Consider the following 23,653-nt stretch of genomic DNA (forward strand, 5'->3'; position numbering starts at 1 on the left):
CTACTAGTTCTGAAGTACTACCCTTGCAAATATGTAATTCTGTAAAATTTACATGACTATAGTCAAAATGATAAAGTTAATTCGGTGATTATAGCAATTGAAGCTACAGCTAACCATTTATCGGTATCTTTGTGTTGAAGAACATTCTGTCAGCAGAATGAGTTTCTCTTGGATTTCCCTGGACTCTCTCTGTCTTTCTCCTGGAGGTTTGTGAATAAAGACTTATTTTATATTTCCCAGTTATAGCTTTGGTGTGGCTCAGTTTTAGTCAGTTGCAACATTAGGGTGTTTGTCTGGGATATATTCATGACTCACCACATGGCCAGTGACCTCAGCAGGCTAAGGGATGAATATTTCTAAGCGTTACACCCTAGGAGGCAGAACAGAGTGATGATGGCACTAAATGGCAACTCCTTTGTTTGCATCTTTGGAACCAGCTTTATTTCCATCGTTAATATCTTTATTTTTCCCTTTCAGGGTTCTTTTGAAGACCCTGACCTGGAGTTAGATGCTGACAACGGTTCTTTGTGGGAATGGGACCTGCTCTCAGGGTTTCATAACCAGCCATTGTTGTTCAGCACGCCAAGGTCTCAGCCTAAGTATTCGACTTGGCTTTGGAATCCTAGGATCTCAGGGCTCTGGAGATGGGTGGATCGAGGGTCAGTGTCATGAAAGGAGACCCGTGTGTCATCGGGAGTGTCAGAATATCTGCGGCTGTGTGCCCAAAGACTCATGATCCTGATCTTTGGGCATAGAGCTCAAAAAAAAGCGACGTGGCAGACTTTTAACATCATAAACCAGCAAGTTGTTTGTTATGTCTCTCCGCTCGCTGTGAAAACGAAGACATCTCTTTCTCCCTTATTAGGGAGAGAGAGAAAACCTGTGGTATGTTGAATGCCGGGTGAACAATATAGTCTTTGGGGTAACTGCAAGTCTGTGCCTTTACTGTTGCTTTGCTCACACTTAAGCGCTCGGTTGTGGGTGTGGATGCTTTTTTTTGCTGGTGGGGGGATTGTTACTTGCTGCCGCTTATACGCGGGAGGAGGGAGCTGGGGCGGGTGGAGACTTTGGGGTTCTAACATTTGACTGTCATTCTTTCTTTGGGGTACTCCTTCGTTTTCATGGATGGTTGCAAAGAAAAAGCATTTCAGGATGTATATTGTATACATTTCTCTGACATTAAATTGTACCTTTGAACCTTTGGACATTTGGATCTGTTTGGGTCAACGACCATGATGTATCAAAGAATATGATGGTGCGTTGAACTGGTAGATAAAGTCTGGTGTGTGTGTTTGTGTAAGGGATCAGCTATCAAATAGAATTGGGTAGTTTGGTGAGACAGGGCCACCAGCTGAGAAAGTGGTCACTGACTGTTCAGGATGCCAGACGGGTCTGTATATCGTCGTTCAGGAAACTCTGTGGATTCTGGTTAATTAGGCCATCGGTAATCAGAGTATCTGCTTATTTGGGACAACTCTTAAAGAACGATCTTGACACATCAGCAAGATTAGCAGAAGAATGATTATTACGCAAGGGACAACAGGGAACATCTCAAAAATGAAAGCATGAAGATAAGGATCCAGGTGTTGAAGAGGCCCTCAATCAATAGTTTTCCATTATAACTGGAAGAGGTGTGTGTGTGTGTGTGTGTGTGTGTGTGTGTGTGTGTGTGTGTGTGTCAGTGGACCAATGTTAAAAAACAAGTCAGAGGAGCTGGCTAAGAAGCTGGGTCACGAAGATTTTAGAGAAATTTATTGCTGGATTATGACAGTACTTCATGCAGGAAGGCAATAAAAGTTCATTATGTTTACTAGATACCTGCACTGATTTTGTTTATTTACAGTCAATCAGAAGAACATGGCAGTGTACTCTGGATGAATTCTTCTGTCTATGACTATTAGGAACTAATACAAAATTTTGTAGAACTGTGGTACTATTGATAGTGTTCTAATTTATTCTGTATTTCTTTTAAATACATAATTTGTTACTAGATAGACTAGTTTTTTTTCTTTTTTATACTTCTTTTATCTATTTCCATGAGACTTTGGATAATTGGGGCAGTCTCTTAACTGGGCTGAGATGTACTGGTCCCAATTAACGGTAGTGCAGTAGTTAGCACAGCACTTTACAGTACAGGTGAAAAAGGTTCAATTCCTGGCAACCGGCTGTAGGCAGTTTGTACATTTTCCCCGTGACTACATGGATTTCCTCCGGCTGCTCTTTTATCGTCCCACAGTACTGGTAGGGAGGTTTATTGCCCATTATAAGTTGTCCCATGATTAGGCTGGGGTTAAGTCTGAGGATTGCTGGGCTGCGTGGCTCAGAGGACTGGAAGGGCCTATTCTGTGCTGTACCTCAACAAACAAATAATGAACATGTGAGTGTGTTTGTGTGCATTAAAAGTAAGTTTGAAATTTGGGGGTAAAAGCATTTTAAATGAAAGGGAATGACTTTGAACAAAAAATCCCACAAAAGGTAGTGAATTCACCCCAGTACACCATGGGTAAAGCTTCCCAACTATTGAGTACATCTCCATGAAATGCTGTCACAGGAAAGCAGCATCTTTCATCAGGGATCCTCACCACCCAGGCCACGGTCTCTTGTCACTGCTGCCATCAGGTAGAAGGTACAAGAGCCTCTGGACTCGCACCACCAGGTTCAAGAACAGGTACTACCCCTCTGCCATCAGGCTCCTGAACAAAAGAGGATAACTACACTCACTTGTCCATCTATTGAAGTGTTCCTACAACCAATGATCTCATGTTAAGGACTCGTTATCTCATCTCATGTTCTCATTATTTATTGCTTTTTTTATATTTGCATTTGCACAGTTTGTTGTCTTCTGCACTCTACCTAATCTTTCATTGATCCTGTTATAGATACTATTCTATAGATTTGCTGAGTACATCCACAGGGAAATGAATCTCACGGTTGTTTGTGGCGACATATATGTATTCCGATAATAAAATTCACTTTGAACTTTCAAAAGCCATCATGAGTTCTCTGGCAAAGAAGTGGGAGACCGCAGGTTACATACTCTTGGGTTTTGAGTACTTACTGTTTTATTTTTATTCCTTCCCTGTCCTTTTACTTAATGTGGGAATTAGTGTGGAAATATTTGAGGGAGAGGTTATACTGAGCCTTGTGCTATGGGATGGCACCTATTGAGATAAGACAACAGCAAGTTGGGAACCCTGACACAACCACAGCCAGCCTTTGCCTATGCTTATCTTCACTCCTCCTGCACAGAAAGCATCATTTCCTGTCGGCCAGCCATTTAAATTCTGATTCCCATTCCGGCAAGTCAGTCCATGGCGTCCTCTACTGCCATGGTGAGGCCACTCTCAGACTGGAGGGGCAAAACCTCAAGTTCTGTCTGTGTAGCTTCCAACCTAATGGCATGAACATTGATTTCTGTAACTTGTGGTAATTTCTCCACCTTCCCCCTTTTCTCTTTTGCTATTTCCCATTCTAGTTCCCCTCTTACTCCTTCTCCTCACCGGCTCATCATCTCCTTCTGTGGCCCTCCTCCTTTCCTTTCTCCCAGAGTCCACCTGCCTTCCGTTAGATTCCTTCTTCTTCAGCACTTTGCCTCTTCCACTTACCACCTCCCAGCTTCTCACTTCATTCTCCCTCCCTCAGCCCCACACCTTCCTCCTCGCCTGTCACCTGCCGGTTTGTACGCCTTCCCCTCCTCCACCTGATTATTCTGGCTTCTTCCCTCTTCCTTTTCAGTCCTGATGGAAGGTCTTGGCCCCTAAATATCGACTGTTTATTCCCCTGCATGGATGCTTCCCACCTTGCTTAATTCCTTGGACATTTTATATGTATTGCTCCTGTACAGTACTGTGCTGCTGCTGAAAAAAACAGGAATTATATCCTTGCCATGTACACCTACGACAATGAACTTGAACTTTATTTCCTTCTTGTGAAATGGGCCCAGCAGAGATTGCACTTTCTGAGGAAGCTTAAACAAGCATCACTCCCCACTAACATCTTAACTACATTCTACAGAGGCGTGGTTGAGAGTGTGCTGACCTTTTGCATCACAACCTGGTACTCCAGCTGCAATGCTGTCGACAAAAAAGCCTTGCAGAGGGTGGTTAGAGGAGCAGAGAAGGTTATTGGGGTCTCCCTACCTTCTGTCCAAGACCTCTTTCAGAGTCGATGCCTCCAGAAGACACGGTGCATCATTAAAGACCCCTCACACCCTCTCCATGAACTGTTTGTTCTTCTGCGATCAGGCAAACGTTACAGGAGCATCAAAGCTAAAATCACAAGGCTACTAAACAGCTTCCTCCCACAGGCAGTCAGACTGCTGAATAGCTGCTCCACCTGACTCTGCTTTGGACACTTTTAACTTGCACTGGACACTTATAACTGATTTTAACTGACATGTGGCTGTTGTGTTTTACTATTTATTGTTATGTTTATTATTTAGTGTTGCATTTGTTATGTTATGATTGCACTGCTCCTGAGAAACGCTGTCTCATTCTGCCCTGCAGAGCTGATGTACTGTTGGAATGACAAGAAAGTTTTTTGAATCATGAATCTTGAATCTTGCAACCTTTGTATGGTTGTTGCTAAGTACAGTGCCATGCAAACATTTGGGCACCCCGGTCAAAATTTCTGTTACTGTGAATAGCTAAGCGAGTAAAAGATGACCAGATTTCCAAAAGGCATAAAGTTAAAGATGACACATTTCTTTAATATTTATTTCCATCTTTGACAGTTTCTTTCCAATATTTTTATTAGTTTCTACATAGAAGAATACAGAGTACAAGAAAGTATATATAAGGTCAAAAAAGATTTTTAAAACCTACCAATTACATTATATCTATTCATAACAATCTCATTACCCTGTATTCATGTAAGTTAATCAATAGTTATATTGAAATATACTAGTTTATTACAAAAAAAGAGTCTAACCCCTACCAAGACTGAAGCTGTTTATTAGGGAGAAAAAAGGTAAAATACCTTCTCATATAATAAAAATTAATAATAGCCAACATCTGAATTTAAGCAACGAATTGAAGGTTTTGAAAGTTTTGAAAATAATTCAGAAAAGGTCCCCACAATGTTTGAAAGTCTTGATGAGATTCAGAAATTGAACAACGAATCTTCTCTAAATCTAAGCATGACATAATGTCGCATAACCATTGAGCATGAGTAGGAGGAAAAACATCTTTCCATTTAAACAAAAGCACCCTCCTAGCTATAAGAGAGCTAAAGGCCAAAATATGTAAATCAGATGTCTTCAGCTTGATATCTTGTCATTTGAGCAATTGTCAGCCAAATACAGCTTACCCAAAACTTTTTTTTAATATATCTTCAAATCAGAGACTTTCTAAGATCTCAATTATGCACATTTCCTATAAGCTTAGATAAGAACTTACTGACATAATTTTGAATTTGACACATTTTCATAATGGTTCAATATCTAATATTTATGGTATGTTACTGGAGACGAGGAATGTTCCTTTTGACAAAATTAAGAATCTCTGGGAACAAGATCTACAGACATTAGTATCTGAGGAAACCTGGAATGAAATTTTTAAACTGGTTAATACCTCATTGCTATGTGCTCGCTATTCCCTCATACAATTTAAGGTGGTACATAGAGTCCATATGACTGAAGATAAGCTTTCTCGTTTTTATTCGGATATATTTCTCTACTGTGACAGATGTAATAATGGAGAAGCTTCATTAATTCATATGTTTTGGACTTGTCCAAGTCTTGAAAAATATTGAAAGGAAGTTTTTCAAACTTTTTCTTTACTTTTCAAAGTCAACTTTAAGCCTAATTCTCTGATGGCCCTATTCGGTATTGTTGCAGGACAAGATATCAAGCTGAAAACATCAGATTTACATATTTTGGCCATCTTTTACAGTTTCAAAATTACGAAAAAGGAAAAGGGCCCGAAACAAAAGTTTGGGCACCTTGCATGGTCAGTACCAAGTAACACCCCCTTTGGCAAGTATCACAGCTTGTAAATGCTTTCTGTAACCAGCTAAGAGTCTTTCAATTCTTGTTTGGGGGAGTTTCCCCCATTCTTTCTTGCAAAAGGCTTCTATCCCACAAACCAATCTTCCATTCTTGGACTCACTTTACACCGCACGCTGTCAGAGCAGTGCTGCCAGGATAATCAAGGACACGACCCACCCAGCCAACACACTTTTCGTCCCTCTTCCCTCTAGGAGAAGGCTCAGGAGCTTGTAGACTTGTACGGCCAGATTTGGGAACAGCTTCTTTCCAACTGTGGTAAGACTGCTGAACAGATCCTGACCCGGATCTGGGCCGTACCCTCCAAATATCTGGACCTGCCTCTTGTTTTTTTTTGTCATAGTCATACTTTATTGATCCCGGGGGAAATTGGTTTTCGTTACAGTTGCACCATAAATAATAAATAGTAATAGAACCATAAATAGTTAAATAGTAATATGTAAATTATGCCAGTAAATTATGAAATAAGTCCAGGACCAGCCTATTGGCTCAGGGTGTCTGACCCTCCAAGGGAGGAGTTGTAAAGTTTGATGGCCACAGGCAGGAATGACTTCCTATGACGCTCTGTGCTGCATCTCGGTGGAATGAGTCTCTGGCTGAATGTACTCCTGTGCCCACCCAGTCCATTATGTAGTGGATGGGAGACATTGACCAAGATGGCATGCAACTTAGACAGCATCTTCTTTTCAGACACCACCGTGAGAGAGTCCAGTTCCATCCCCACAACATCACTGGCCTTACGAATGAGTTTGTTGATTCTGTTGGTGTCTGCTACCCTCAGCCTGCTGCCCCAGCACACAACAGCAAACATGATAGCACTGGCCACCACAGACTCGTAGAACATCCTCAGCATCGTCCGGCAGATGTTAAAGGACCTCAGTCTCCTCAGGAAATAGAGACGGCTCTGACCCTTCTTGTAGACAGCCTCAGTGTTCTTTGACCAGTCCAGTTTATTGTCAATTCGTATCCCCAGGTATTTGTAATCCTCCACCATTTCCACGCTGACCCCCTGGATGGAAACAGGGGTCACCGGTACCTTAGCTCTCCTCAGGTCTACCACCAGCTCCTTAGTCTTTTTCACATTAAGCTGCAGATAATTCTGCTCACACCATGTGACGAAGTTTCCTACCGTAGCCCTGTACTCAGCCTCATCTCCCTTGCTGATGCATCCAACTATGGCAAAGTCATCTGAAAACTACCTTATCTTCCATTTTCTATTTATGATTTATAATTTAAATTTTTAATATTTACTATCAATTTGTACTCCAGGGAGTGGGAAGTGCAGAATCAAATATCGCTGTGATGATTGTACATTCTAGTATCAATTGTTTGGCGACAATAAAGTATAAAGTAGTTCTGTGAGATTCTTGGGCCGTCTTGCATGCACTGCTCTTTTGAGGCCCATCCACAGATTCTCGATGATGTTTAGGTCAGGGGACTGTGAGGGCCATGGCAAAACCTTCAGCTTGCGCCTCTTGAGGTAGTCCATGGTGGATTTTGAGGTGTGTTTTGGATCATTATCCTGTTGTAGAAGCCATCCTCTTTTCATCTTCAGCTTTTTTACAGACGATGTGATGTTTGCTTCCAGAATTTGCTGGTATGTAATTGAATTCATTCTTTCCTCTACCAGTGAAATGTTCCCCGTGCCACTGGCTGCAACACAAGCCCAAAGCATGGTTGACCCAGCAGTTGGAGAGGTGTTCTTTTCATCAAATTCTGCACCCTTTTTTCTCCAAACATACCTTGCTCATTGCAACCAAAAAGTTCTATTTCAACTTCATCAGTCCACAGGAGTGGTTTCCAAAATGCATCAGGCTTGTTTAGATGTTCCTTTGCAAACCTCTGATGCTGAATTTTGTGGTGAGGATGCAGGAAAGGTTTTCTTCTGATGACTCTTCCATGAAGGTCATATTTGTGCCATTGTCGTTGCACAGTAGAACAGTGCATCACCACTCCAGAGTCTGCTGAATCTTCCCGAAGGTCTTTTGCAGTCAAACAGGGGTTTTGATTTACCTTTCTGACAATCCTATGAGCAGTTCTCTTGGAAAGTTTTCTTGGTCTTCTAAACCTCAACTTGACTACCACCATTTCTGTTAACTGCCAACTCTTAATTACATTACAAACTGAGGAAATGGCAACCTGAAAACACTTTGTCATCTTATAGCCTTCTCCTGCTTTGTGGGCATCATTTATTTTAATTTTCAGAGTGCTAGGCAGCTGCTTAGAGGAGCCTGATGATTGTTGAGACAAGGTTTGAGGAGTCAGGGCATTTATAAAGCTTTGAAATTTGCATCACCTGGCCTTTCCTGATGATGACTGTGAACAAGCCATAGCTCTAACAAGCTAATTAAGGTCTGAGACCTTGGTAAAAGTTATCTGAGAGCTCAAAGCTCTTGGGGTGCCCAAACTTTTGCATGGTGTTCCTTTCCTCTTTTTCACTCTAAAATTGTACAAGACAAAAAAAGACACTAATCTTGCTTAAAATGTTGAAAAGAATGTTTCATCTTTAATTTTATGACTTTTGGAGATCAATTCATCTTCTACTCATTTAATTATTCATAGTAACAGAAATTTTGACCAGGTGTGCCCAAACTTTTGCATGTCATTGTATACTATAAATTACTGAAATGGAGAAAAGAGATAACAGATACAACTTTACAGCTCCCTTTAAAATGGAATGTTAATATAAAAGGCACTGCAATATGGAGTCATAATAAAAATATTTGGTAGCTTTACTTTGCAGTTGGTAGTATTAAGATTAACATTCGTTCGAAAAATTACCAAGTTAGCAATCTGGTCTGCTGGCTGTGTTAGCGTGCAGCACAGATTTATCTACATTTCACTTCCTGGTGTTTGCCCTTTCTTTCCTTACCTCCTGCCCAACCCAATCACAATAGCTGCTTCAGGCTACATGGTTACAGAATTTACTCGATAACACTGAAATGTTTCTAAATGTTATTTCGCTCTGATAAGCCCAACGTTGGGGCAGGGGCAGGGACGTGGGCAGGAACGCAGGGGACATGCTCCGAACACCAAACCGCGCCTTCGGTTAATATTGTGTTGATATTATTCTACAGTATGTGCTGTACGTGATATATGCTCTGTATTTTGCACTCTGGTCACTGAGGAACGCTGTTTTATGTAGCTGTATACACATGTACGGTTGAACGACATTAAACTTGAACTTGAAAAACATTGAAAGAAATGATTCAGCTTGTGTTGGAAACTCTCCAAGTTGGTATTAATCCCTTCTAGTCATTCCATCTCATGACTCGGCAGAAATTGTAACCTTTCAGAACTTAACCTCTATTCAGATGGTTTTGGAATTTGATGTTCAGCTATTTAATCATTCTTCCGATCTGGGTGGTACAGGCAGCGGAGCGCTATTGGACATCCGCAATTAATCTGTTATTTGAGAAATACCTTTGCCCTAACTTGCTCTTTGCGACGATTGGAACCTATCAGAATATCAATGTGAACAGAATAAAACAACTTTTTTTTTTGCAGAAACACATCTGTTGCGAAATTCCAGGTTTAAGAAGGGAACTCTGATTCTTTTTTTTAACCTGATTAATGCGCGCCTACACAACAAATTAAAGTTCAAAATACATTTTTTTATCGAAGTCCGTATATGTCACCAAATTCTATGCTGAGATTCTGTTTCTTGCGGGCATTCACAGTAGAATAAAGCAATACAATAGAATCAATGAAAAATTACACCCAAAGATGACAAGTAACCGAACAAATAGAAATAATCAAACAAAGCCGACGCTTAAGAATATAATTACAGAAAAGGGATTGAATGAAAAAGTTCCAGATACTCTCGGGAGAAGAGGATCACAGGAGCGCCTGCGCACTCGGAGATTCGGCGCTGATATTTCCCAGCCACCTGCTGCAATCGCGCATTCCACAGCCGTCGTGCTGGTAGAGACATGTCGACGCGAGTGGCGGTGGTGAGCGGAGCCAACAAGGGCATCGGGCTGGAGGTGGTGCGGGCTCTGTGCCGACAGTTTGACGGGGACGTGTACCTGACAGCCCGGGACGTGGGCCGCGGGCAGCAGGCGGTGGAGAAGCTGCGGCAGGAGCAGCTGAAGCCGCTCTTCCATCAGCTGGACATCGACAACCTGCCGAGCATCCGAAAGCTGCGCGCGTTTATGCTCGAGAAGTACGGGGGCATCGACGTCCTGATTAACAACGCTGGCATCGCTTTTAAAGTGGCAGATCCAACCCCGTTCGGCACCCAAGCTGAAGTGACGATGGCCACCAATTTCTTCGCCAGCCGGGATATGTGCACTGAGCTTCTCCCAATCATCAAACCTCACGGTGAGCTCTGATTGAATACTATAAGTTGTTCGTTTTGATTTTAAATTAACCTCTCTTTGGCATTCGGTATGTTTATAAGGTGCCTTCAGCATGATTTCAGGGAGGAGGGTCAGCGGGGTTCATAGAACAAAGCAAACAGAAAAACAAAGATAAGTTTCAGGTCGAAGAGACTCGGTCTGAAAGAGAAAAAGTTATATTTACACTACGCCGGATAATTTTGAAAACGCCGGTTTCGAGTAAAAACGACAGGCGTCCACACGAAGCGTTTTTCAAATTATCTCTGTCCACATTAGGCGGATATTTGGGCGCATCTCCTCCTACTGGGCATGCGCAGGACACAGAAAACAAGCCAAGTGGGAACGATGTACAGTACTTGGTGCGTGGTTGTCTAGTTATAGAGTAGAAAAACTTTAAAGGAATTGCTCTTGGCTCTCGCGCAGGAGAACTTAAAACTAAAAAAAAACAAATACTGGAGCGTATGGAGGCAACCGACAGGGAGTTCACGGCTGACGACGAACATTGAAAAACTGACTAACTCTGTTGTATTAATAAAGCATCTTGATAAATGTATAAAACATGTCTGCATCAGTGTTATCTTGTATTTCCATACAATGTTACATTAGGCTGTTACACATCTATTGTCAGAGAAGTACTTGCATAAATAGGTAAACCACCTTCATACAAGCAAGGACAGAAAACAGGGCAAAGTGAGTATACTTATTTATTCAGTAAGCTATGGGTCAAAGTATTTGGTGAGTACATTTCGAACCCTTCTGGCTTCAGTCTCGTTGCCGTCTGTTCTGAAATTGTTAGGTTGTGTGGGGGGTTGCGTTCAAGAAAACAATGAAATGCCGCCCTGCGGCCACCCGTTCCGGCACGTCATGACAGCGTTTTTAAATAGTCAAAAAAGCTCACTTTACAATTTAACTCTCACGCCGTTCACACCGACTGCGCGTTATAACAACCGTAGGGCGGTGCTTGCGCAGTACCAAGCAGAAGCAGAAAAAGCATTGTTGTGGTGGTGGTGTCATGACAGCGTTTTTAAATCTCTCCGTTTACCCCGTCACACTACAACGGATATTATGCGTTTTCAGATTTATTCACTCTGGAGACCGTTTCTGAAAATCTCCGTTTTCGGGGGATGAAAACGCCGTTTTAGTGTGGACAGAGGGCCAAAACGAAGAGAATAGGCTTCGTTTTCAAAATTATCCGGCGTAGTGTAGACGTAGAAGTTACAATGAAGTTCATGCAACAACACGTAGTTCGCTTCTGTAGAACTCATTGCGCTAAGTTACGCAGTTCGTTTTTGGCTAAAAAAAACTATCGAGTGTAGAACATATGCCATGGACCCAGTATTGACTCCCAGTGAACACCACAGTACACTTCACTCAATTTTTAAAAAGTTTACTTGTGTTCTCTGCCTTATAATTGGCATGTTTACACGTTGCTATGAACATGGTTGTTAGGAAGCATTGTGGATTCATGGGATAACTAAAATGAGGACCAGTCTTAAGGAAATAAAATCTGTATCTTATTTAATTTCCACCTGATACTTTGTGGCTAGTGAAACCAATCATTCTGATTCTGTCCCATTGAAACCACAATAGGGGAATACGACAAATGAATGTCTGGGCTATTAGCACAATGATAAAGGTGCATCCCTGTCACTAAACGCATGGTTCAGGACAGATCTGTTTAGTCACTTAGCCTTCTAGATACATGGACCCATCCCTTGCCACTAGTATAAAAAGGGTATACTGTACTGAGTTTTGCATGTCTGGAGTTCGTACTCAGGCTTTTGGGACAGACCCAAATTGAATTTTCTACTAGTTGGGATGTACCACCATTGGAAATATGAAGCTCTGTAAAGTGTACCTGGCTATATTGAAAATTAAGAGGGTGATTATAGCAATTGAAATGGCTGTTTATTGTTCAGTGTTGAAGTATAAAACACTGCATGAGGAGAGTGAGATTCTCTTTGTTCCCCCTGGACTGCCTCCCTCTCCCTCTCCCCTCCCTCTCCCCTCCCTCTCCCCTCCCTCTCCCCTCCCTCTCCCCTCCCTCTCCCCTCCCTCTCCCCTCCCTCTCCCCTCCCTCTCCCCTCCCTCCCTCTCCCCTCCCTCTCCCCTCCCTCTCCCCTCCCTCTCCCCTCCCCTCTCCCCTCCCTCTCCCCTCCCTCTCCCCTCTCCTCTCCCCTCCCTCTCCCCCTCTCCCCTCCCTCTCCCCCTCTCCCCTCCCTCTCCCCCTCTCCCCTCCCTCTCCCCCTCTCCCCTCCCTCTCCCCCTCTCCCCTCCCTCTCTCCCTCTCCCCTCCCTCTCCCCTCCCTCTCTCCCTCTCCCCTCCCTCTCTCCCTCTCCCCTCCCTCTCTCCCTCTCCCCTCCCTCTCTCCCTCTCCCCTCCCTCTCTCCCTCTCCCCTCCCTCTCTCCCTCTCCCCTCCCTCTCTCCCTCTCCCCTCCCTCTCTCCCTCTCCCCTCCCTCTCTCCCTCTCCCCTCCCTCTCTCCCTCCCTTTCTCTCTCTCTCTCTCTCTCTCCCTCCCTTCTCCCCCCTCCCCATGCTCGTGAATAAAGACAGTTTTTATATTTGCCATTTACAGTTGCTGTGTCAGTCACAACATTTGGGGGTTTGTCCAGGATACATTCATGACCCACACTCAGTGGTTAGTGACTGCCAACTACCCTCATAATTACTGTATTTTCCCCTCCATAAACCTGTTTGATTATTTATTGTACTGAAAAATAACTAGCAAACTAGAACAGTGTTTTAAGTCATTAAGAAGTATAATAATAACTGAGCCCACAGCATACCTTCAATTAGTATTTTCTACTTCTTTTAATTCTAATTCATACCTGCTATCCTGAACATCAAACCAATGACAAATCTCAGTTTAATAATTTGACTTCAATTTCACATACTTTCATTGAGTTTTTTTAAAAATTCTGAACCTTGCGTAGCTTCTATGAGTTCACATAAGCAAAGTCAAACCATGTTGCTTCTCCTAAATAAGGTCAGATTTTCTTATGCTCTGCACTCTATCCTTCTAGATTTCAATATATCCTTAACTGTTGTTAAGCTGTTTGGTCATTAACTTTTTGGAGTTTGCTCTTGACTTCTAAGAGAGTCATCATTCAAGTTCACGTCAGTTTATTGTCACTCAACCGTACACATGTATATCAAATGAAACAACATTCCACTGGACCAAGGTCTACAACACAGTATATATAACTCACACACATAACACACAAGGTAATATTACCATTTGCAAATTAACAAATAATAAAGTGCATTTATTACACAAGTTTAAAAAAAAATAGCATAACACTACTGGTGCTTCATGCGTGATGAGACCTGGGTGGTGTCAGGAAGTTCAGTTGTCTTATGCCCTAGAGGAAGAAGCTGTTTCCCATCCTAACAGTTGCTTGCAAGGAGATTTATTGAGTGTATTTACTAAGCAGCAGCTAATTGGTAAGGAGGCTTCTTGTAACTGACAATAAGCAGCCAGGTTACTCAGGAAATGAACACAAAAATAATGTAAACAACAGGAATTCTGCAGATGCTGGAAATTCAAGCAACACACATCAAAGTTGCTGGTGAACGCAGCAGGCCAAGCAGCATCTATAGGAAGAGGCGCAGTCGACGTTTCAGGCCGAGACCCTTCGTCAGGACTAACTGAAGGAAGAGTGAGTAAGGGATTTGAAAGCTGGAGGGGGAGATGCAAAATGATAGGAGAAGACAGGAGGGGGAGGGATGGAGCCGAGAGCTGGACAGGTGATAGGCAGAAGGGGATACGAGAGGATCATGGGACAGGAGGTCCGGGAAGAAAGACGGGGGGGGGGTGACCCAGAGGATGGGCAAGAGGTATATACAGAGGGACAGAGGGAGAAAAAGGAGAGTGAGAGAAAGAATGTGTGCATAAAAATGAGTAACAGATGGGATACGAGGGGGAGGTGGGGCCTAGTGGAAGTTAGAGAAGTCAATGTTCATGCCATCAGGTTGGAGGCTACCCAGACGGAATATAAGGTGTTATTCCTCCAACCTGAGTGTGGCTTCATCTTTACAGTGGAGGAGGCCGTGGAGAGACCTGTCAGAATGGGAATGGTATGTGGAATTAAAATGTGTGGCCACTGGGAGATCCTGCTTTCTCTGGCGGACAGAGCGTAGATGTTCAGCAAAGCGGTCTCCCAGTCTGCGTCGGGTCTCACCAATATATAAAAGGCCACATCGGGAGCACCGGACGCAGTATATCACCCCAGTCGACTCACAGGTGAAGTGATGCCTCACCTGGAAGGACTGTTTGGGGCCCTGAATGGTGGTAAGGGAGGAAGTGTAAGGGCATGTGTAGCACTTGTTCCGCTTACACGGATAAGTGCCAGGAGGGAGATCAGTGGGGAGGGATGGGGGGGACGAATGGACAAGGGAGTTGTGTAGGGAGCGATCCCTGCGGAATGCAGAGAGAGGGGGGGAGGGAAAGATGTGCTGAGTGGTGGGATCCCGTTGGAGGTGGCGGAAGTTACGGAGAATAATATGTTGGACCCGGAGGCTGGTGGGGTGGTAGGTGAGGACCAGGGGAACCCTGTTCCTAGTGGGGTGGTGGGAGGATGGAGTGAGAGCAGATGTACGTGAAATGGGGGAGATGCGTTTAAGAGCAGAGTTGATAGTGGAGGAAGGGAAGCCCCTTTCTTTAAAAAATGAAGACATCTCCCTTGTCCTAGAATGAAAAGCCTCATCCTGAGAGCAGATGCGGCGGAGACGGAGGAATTGCGAGAAGGGGATGGCGTTTTTGCAAGAGACAGGGTGAGAAGAGGAATAGTCCAGATAGCTGTGAGAGTCAGTAGGCTTATAGTAGACATCAGTGGATAAGCTGTCTCCAGAGACAGAGACAGAAAGATCTAGAAAGGGGAGGGAGGTGTCGGAAATGGACCAGGTAAACTTGAGGGCAGGGTGAAAGTTGGAGGCAAAGTTAATAAAGTCAACCCCCTGTCCCTCTGTATATACCTCTTGCCCATCCTCTGGGTCACCCCCCCCCCCTGTTTTTCTTCCCGGACCTCCTGTCCCATGATCCTCTCGTATCCCCTTTTGCCTATCACCTGTCCAGCTCTTGGCTCCATCCCTCCCCCTCCTGTCTTCTCCTATCATTTTGCATCTCCCCCTCCCCCTCCAGCTTTCAAATCCCTTACTCACTCTTCCTTCAGTTAGTCCTGACGAAGGGTCTCGGCCTGAAACGTCGACTGCGCCTCTTCCTATAGATGCTGCTTGGCCTGCTGCGTTCACCAGCAACTTTGATGTGTGTTACAAAAATAATGTGTTGTTTTGGTCCCAATATATAGCCTGTTTGAATATGGTACCCCCATGTGGTGGAATACAAACGTGCTCATGTTTAAAAGGAACCTCAGAATAGTTTTGATAGATAAACTGGACATTCAGCCCATTTAGTCGATGTTGACTTCCGTGGTCCTTTCCCATAGCGCAGGAGACTGACTGGAGACATATAGAGTCACAGAACACTATAGCACAGAAACAGGCGTCCGTGCTAAACTATCATTCTGCCCAGTTCCATGGAACTGCGCCCTGACCACTACCCTCACATCCACGTTGCTATCCAAATTTCTCTTAAATGTTGAAATTGAACCTACATCCACCACTTCTGCTGGCAGTTCAGGGCAGCACGGTGATGTAGCGGTTAGCCCGGTGCTTTACATCACCAGCAACCCACGTTCAATTCCCACTGCTGTCTGTAAGAAGCTTGTGTGCTCTCCCCATGCCTGTGCAAGTTTCCCCTGTTTAACCTAGGGTTAAATCAGGGGTTGCTGAGCAGCATGGCTCGAAGGGCTGTGAGGGCCTTTTCCACTCTTTATCATAATAAAAATAAAAAGAAGTTTCCCCCTCATGTTCCCCTTAAACTTTCACATTTCACCCTAAACCCATGATCACCAGCTCTACTCTCACCCAACCTCTGGAAAAAGCCTGCTTGCATTTACCCTGCCTGTACCCCTCATAATTTTGTATACCTCTATCAAATCTCCCCTCTTTCTCCTAAGCTCTAAGGAATAAGATCCTAACCTCTTCAACCTTTCCCTGTGACTCAGGTCTTTAGGTCCTGACAACTTCCTTGTAAATTTTCTCTGCACTCTTCCAGCCTTATAGATATCTTTCCTGACCAGAACTGCACACACTATTCCAAATTTGGCATCACCAACATCTTGTACAACTTCAACATTACATCCCAACTTCTGGATTCAATACTTGGAATAATGAAGTCCATCCCCCCATGAACCAATTTCCCCCGGGATCAATAAAGTATGACTTTGACTATTCTTATTACCCTATCTACCTATGACATCACTTTCAAGGCATTATAGATCTGTATTCCCAGAGGTATACAAAATTCCAGATATAAAATTCCAAATACAAAATTATAGATATAGTGATTATAGATATATATTGAATACATGCAGACATTCTCTCCACAGATTGGATGAGAACTAGAGGTCATAGGCTTAGGTTGAAAGGTGAAATAGTGGAGAAATCTGAGAGGGATTTTCTTTACTCTTAGGGTAGTGTGATTGTTCATTGAGCTACCAGTGGACCTGGTAAATGCAGGTCAGTTGTAACATAAGACCATAAAACATAGGGGCAGAATTAGGCCATTTGGCCCATCAAGTCTGCTCATGGCTGATCCATTTTTCCTCTCGGCCCCAATCTCCTGCCTTCTTCCCGTATCCCTTCATGCCCTGACCAATCAAAAATCTATCAACCTCTGCCATATATATATATATATATATATATATATATATATATATATATATATATATATATATAAAGACTTGGCCTCCACAGCTGCCCGTGGCAATGAATTCTACAGATTCACTACTCTCTGTCTAAAGAAATTCCTCTTCATCTCTGTTCTAAAAGGATATCCCTCTATTCTGAGGCCTCTGTTCTTGGACTCTCTCACTATAGGAAACATCCTCTCCACAGCCCCCTATCGAGGCCTTTCACCATTTGATAGGTTTCAGTGAGGTCACCCCCTCATTCTTCTGAATTCCGGTGAATACAGGCCCAAAGCCATCAAATGCTCTTCATATGACAAGCTGTTTACTCCTGGAATCATTTTCATGAATCTCCTTTGAACTCTCTCCAGTTTCAGCACATCCTTTCTGCAGGAATGGGTGCTTAATGTCCCAAGTTTTGATGTTTTAGAAAGGAGAGAGTGGGGTAGAAGAGGTGGGCGAGTTGCACTTCTAATCAGTGACAATAGCACAGCTGCATTCAAAGGACATAATGGAGGGCTCGTCCACTAAGTCTATAGGGGTAGAGCTCAAAAATAGAAAGGATGATATCACTCTGATGTGTTGTACTACAGACCCCAAATAGCCACCAGGACATTGAGGAACAGATATGCAGGCAGATTAAGGAAAGGCGTAAAAACAATAGGGTTGTTATCATGGGTGTCTTCATCTCTCCTAGATAAAGTTAGGCTTTCTGAGTGCAGGTGTTTTAAATGGAGCAGAGTTTGTTAGGTGCATCCAGGAGGGCAGGAGGATTTCTTAAATGAGTATGTAGATTCCTCTGATAAAGTTTAAGGGGGATTCTCAGATCCCTGTAAACAATGGATTCAGTACTGACTATGTCTGTGACTGCAGTGTGTTTGAATAATGTCTTACAGCTGCTTTCTCTGGAGCAAGATAAGGGGTAAAGTTCACCCAGATCCACATAAATGTCTCTGGGCTTTTCACACCTTTTGATTTTGACAAAAAGCAGTACCTGATGGAAATTAGACAGTACGTTCCTTTCTTAATTAAAGCACAAATTTGATGGATGTTCTTATCTTTGTAATTAAGTTGTGGCTCCAGCAAACCAGGTAGGACATTCCTTTCTTTAATTAAGGTGGCTGGAGTGTCTAATAAATTGATTGTACTTTTGTATCAATAGTCCATTGACTTGACCGGAATGGTTATCAAACTGATTGTTCTTTTGTATCGGTGGCCTTATAACTTCTGACAATTCTGACATCGGGCAGTGAACTTGTAGAACCGCCGGGGAGATGAGAAAGATTCTCTCCCTGATGTCGGGGTCAAGTTCACTCGCCGGCTGAGCTCGAAGAAATAAACGGGTGAAAAGATAAGTAACGATCTTTTTGTGCTGTCGTTATTTGATCTAGCAAAGTTATGTTTACAGCTCAACAAGATAGGGGATATACTGGACCTGGTTTGTTGGGTAATGTGCCTGGCTAGGTGACTGATCTTTCAGTGGGTTAATAGTTAGGGAACATTGACTACTTAAGTTTTAAGATAGCTATAAGTAAGGATAATTACGGACCTTGTGGGGAAAGTATTAAATTGGAGCAGGGCAAACTACAAGAGCATTAGGCAGGAACTAGGAAGAGTTATTTGGGAACAGCTGTTTTTGGGCAAGTCCACATCTGACATGTGAAAGGTGTTTAAGTGGCCAACTGCACAGAGTACAGGACAGATATGTTCTGGCCTGAAGAAAGGACAAGGATGGCAAGGTAAGAGAAACTTGGATGTTGAGAGAGCTGATGAATTTAGTCAAGAAGAAAAAGGAAAATAATGTAAAACTTAGGAAGCTAGAATCAAACGGAGCTCTTCAAGATTATAAGAAAGCCAGAAAGGAGCTCAAGAGAATTAGGAAACAGAAAAGCGGCCATGAAAAGTCCTAGGCAAGTAGGATTAAAGAGAATTCCAAGGCATTCCATACATGTACCAGGAGCAAGAGAATAACTAAGGAGAGGTTAAGGCCACTCAAGGATAAGGGGGGGGGGAACATTTGCTTGGATATGAAGGATATGGGGGATATGGGTGAGATCCTTAACGAGTACTTTCCATCCGTATTTATCAAGGAGAAGGGTGTGGGGGCTAGGGAGATCAGTACTGAGCATATTGATATTCTAGGGCATTTCAAGGTGTAAGAGGAGGTAATGTTGGGTTTTTTAAAGAGCTTTACATTGGATAAATCCCCAGAGCCTGATGGTATATACCTCAGATTATTGAGTGAGGTAAAGGGAGAGGTTGCTGGGGCGTTGACCAATAACTTCATGTTCTCTCTAGGCACAGGCAGGGACCTGGAGGACTGGTAAGTAGCTGGTTCGAGAAGGGAACCAGGGCTATTCCTGGAAACTATAGACTGGTCAGTCTCGGGTCAGTGGGAGGGAAATTACTTGAGAGAATTCTTGGGGATAGAGTTTGTTTGGAAAATAAATCCTATCCCCAAGTATTTGGAAAACTGTGGTGTAATTAGGGACAGCCAGCATAGCTTTGTGCAGGGAAGCCATGTCTTACTAGCTTAATTGAGTTGTTTGGGTGAGGTGACAAGGGTTATGAAGGTAGATCTGTGGATGATGTCTACATGAATTTTAGTAAGGGATTTGACAAGGTCCCTCTGGGAGGCACATCCAGAAGATTAAGATCCATGGTGAATTGGCTGTTTGGATTCAGGATTTGCTTGCCTGTAGAAGATGGAGTAGTGGTCAATGGGACTTAGGTTACATCCACACTACGCTGAATAATTTTGAAAATGCCGGGTTCGAGTAAAAATGACAGGCATCCACATTAAGTGTTTTTCAAAATATCTCCATCCACATTAGACAGTATTTGGGCGAATCTTCTCCTACCGGGCATGCGCAGGACACACAAAAAACAAGGCTTGCCTGCAGAAGGCAGAGGGTCGTGGTGGAGGGAGTACATTCAGATTGGAGGATTGTGACTAGTGGTGTCCCACAAGGATCTGTTCTGGGACCTCTACTTTTCGTGATCTTTATTAACGACCTGGATGTGGGGGTAGAAGGGTGGGATGGCAAGTTTGCAGACGACGCAAAGGTTGGTGGTGTTGTAGATAGTATAGAGGATTGTCAAAGATTGCAGAGAGACATTGATAGGATGCAGAAGTGGGCTGAGAAGTGGCAGATGGAGTTCAACCCAGAGAAGTGTGAGGTGGTACACTTTGGAAGGACAAACTCCAAGGCAGAGTACAAAGTAAATGGCAGGATACTTGGTAGTGTGGAGGAGCAGAGGGATCTCGGGGTACATGTTCACAGATCCCTGAAAGTTGCCTCACAGGTGGATAGGGTAGTTAAGAAAGCTTATGGGGTGTTAGCTTTCATAAGTCGAGGGATAGAGTTTAAGAGTCGCGATGTAATGATGCAGCTCTATAAAACTCTGGTTAGGCCACACTTGGCGTATTGTGTCCAGTTCTGGTCACCTCACTATAGGAAGGATGTGGAAGCATTGGAAAGGGTACAGAGGAGATTTACCAGGACGCTGCCTGGTTTAGAAAGTATGCATTATGATCAGAGATTAAGGGAGCTAGGGCTTTACTCTTTGGAGAGAAGTAGGATGAGAGGAGACATGATAGAGGTGTACAAGATAATAAGAGGAATAGATAGAGTCGATAGCCAGTGCCTCTTCCCCAGGGCACCACTGCTCAATACAAGAGGACATGGCTTTAAGGTAAGGGGTGGGAAGTTCAAGGGGGTTATTAGAGGAAGGTTTTTTACTCAGAGAGTGGTTGGTGCGTGGAATGCACTGCCTGAGTCAGTGGTGGAGGCAGATACACTAGTGAAGTTTAAGAGACTACTAGACAGGTATATGGAGGAATCTAAGGTGGGGGCTTATAGGGGAGGCAGGGTTTGAGGGTCGGCACAACATTGTGGGCCGAAGGGCCTGTACTGTGCTGTACTATTCTATGTTCTATGAAACGGTATGCAGTACTTAGTGCACATTTGTCCAGTTACAGAGTAGAAAAACTTAAAAGGAATTGCTCTTGGCTCTCGCGCAGGAGGACTTAAAACTAAAAAAACAAATACTGGAGCGTATGGAGGCAACCGACAGGGAGCTCACGGACAGTATGACCCAGCTGATGACGAACATTGAAAAACTGACTAACTCTGTTGCATTAATAAAGCACCTTGTTAAATGTATAAAATGTCTGCATCAGTGTTGTCTTGTATTTCCATACAATGTTACATTAGGCTGTTACACCTCTTTTGTCAGAGAAGTACTTGCATAAATAGGTGAACCACCTTCATACAAGCGAGGACAGAAACAGGGCAAAGGGAGTATACTTATTTATTCAGTAAGCTATGGGTCAAAGTATTTGGTGAGTACATTTCTAACCCTTCTGTCATGACAGCATTTTTAAATAGTCAAAAAAGCTCACTTTACAATTTAACTTTCACGCCCTTCACACCGACTACGCGGTATAACAGCTTGCGCAGTACCAAGCAGAAGCAGAAAAAACATTGTTGTTCTGGTGGTGTCATGACAGCGTTTTTAAATCTCTCCGTTTACCCCATACACACTACAATGGATATTAGGCGTTTTCAGATTTATTCACTCTGGAGACCGTTTCTGAAAATCTTTGTTTTCGGGGGATGAAAACGCCATTTCAGTGTGGATAGAAGGTCAAAATGAAAAGAAAAAGCTTCGTTTTCAAAATTATCCGGTGTAGTGTGGACGTACCCTTACTCTAACTGGAGGTCAGTCATTAATGATGTTTCGCTGGGGTCTGTGCTGGAACCTCAACTGTTTGTGATGTATATAAATACCTGGTTGAAAACGTAGATGGATGGGTTAGTAAGTCTGCGGACATGAAGGTTGATGGTGTTATGGACAGTGTAGAACACTGCAAAGAATACAACGGGATATAAACCAGTTGCAGATATGGGCAGGGAATGAGTTTAACCCGGTCGAATCTCAAGTATTGCACCTTGTTAGGTCAAATGCAAAGAGACAGTACACTGTTCAGAGCAAGATCCTTAATGGTGTTGATGAACAGAGGGATCTTGTGGTCTAAGATCATAGCCAGAAAACTGCTACACAGGTTGATAGAGTGGTTAAGAAGGCATAAGACATTCTTGTCTTTAGTAGTTGAGGCATTAAGTTTAAAAGTCAGGAAGTTAATGTTGCAGCTTAATAAAACTAGTTAGGCTGCATCTGGAGTATTGCATAGTGTTTGGGTCGTTACATTATAGGAAGGATGTCAAGGTTTTGGAGAAGGTGCAGAAGTGGTTTACCACAGTGTTGCCTGGATTAGAGGGCTCGTCTAATAATAAAGAGGTTAATAAACTTGTGTTGTTTTCTCTGGGGCAGCAGAGGCTGAGGGGAGATCTAATGGAGGTTTACAAAATTGAGAGTCATCAATAGAGTAGACATACAATATCTTTTTCTAAGGGTTGAAATGTCCAATAACAGAGGGTAGGCACTTAAGGTGAGGGGGTTGAGTTCAAAGGAGATGTGAGGGGCAAGTTTTCTTTTTAAAGAGTTGTGGATGTCTGGAATGTGCTGCCTGAGGTGGCAGTAGAGGCAAAAATGTTAGAGACTGAAGAGATGTTTAGGTAGGCACATTAGTGTGAGAAAAATGGAAGGATATAGGCATTGCGTAGGCAGAAGCTACCAGTTAGCCATTTGATTACTAATTTAATTGATTCAGCACAGCATTGTAGGCCAAAAAGCCCGTTCCTGTGCTGTGCTGTTCTATTAATAAGTCATTTTTGCCCACAGAAATGCTGGTCACTGGGAATGTTTTGTATTTCACACCGTGTACACTCTGTAAACTCTAGAAAATTCCAAAAGATCAGCAGTTTTTGAGATACTCAAGCCCCACCCTGTCTGGCACTAGCAATCTACAGTCAAAGTCATTTAAATCATATTACTTGCCCATTCTAATGTTTGCTCTGAACAACAACTGAACCTCTTGACCATGTCTGTATGCTTTTATGCATTGAGTTGTCACATGATTGTCTAATTAGATATTTGCTTTAACAAGCAGGAGTACAGGTATAACTAATAAAATGAGTGTATATATACTTTGATTAGTGAGTGACCTTGGACTTAACAGCCTGATAAAGTTAATTTATTATCAAAGACCTGTTCCACTTTGCTATGTAAATACAAACTCAGTCAGGATCTGTAGTTTTGGTAATTACATTCCTACAAGGGTGACAGGGTGAAGATGTGTCTCTACCAAAGGAAGTATAAGGTGCTCCTTCCCTCTGCTAGCCTGCAGGCCACTCTTGGGCAAGGTGTAGCACCTGCTGAGAACCCCACTTCCCGATCAGGGTCACATGAAGCCCTGGGAGCAGCGGTGGATAGTTGTATGAGCGGCTGATGCATGTCACGAGCCCTGGTTATGTGACCACTGACGTTGGGTAGACAAACTGTGAAGAGTATTGATCATGGCTGGGATCACCCATCTTGTAAAGACACTGTCTAGAAGGCATTGACAAACCACATGCTGTAGAAACATTTGCCAAGAACAGTTATGGTCAAGAGAGCATGATTTCCCATGTCATATGACATGATACCTGACA

At 43.2% G+C, this 23,653-nt stretch overlaps 1 protein-coding gene across 1 annotated transcript in view; it reads left to right on the forward strand.

The window, feature by feature from the left end:
• Nucleotides 1–9,877: 9,877 nt before the first annotated feature.
• cbr1 (carbonyl reductase 1) overlaps nucleotides 9,878–23,653 on the forward strand; it is a 35,588-nt gene continuing 21,812 nt past the window's right edge. Inside the window, exon 1 of the mRNA XM_063050332.1 lies at nucleotides 9,878–10,327. Within this exon, the coding sequence (XP_062906402.1) occupies nucleotides 9,937–10,327 (391 nt within the window). The 5' untranslated portion in view covers nucleotides 9,878–9,936. The remainder of the gene's footprint in view (nucleotides 10,328–23,653) is intronic.

Source organism: Mobula hypostoma, chromosome 6 (genome assembly GCF_963921235.1).
Source record: "Mobula hypostoma chromosome 6, sMobHyp1.1, whole genome shotgun sequence".
Taxonomy (NCBI): Eukaryota; Metazoa; Chordata; class Chondrichthyes; order Myliobatiformes; family Myliobatidae; genus Mobula; species Mobula hypostoma.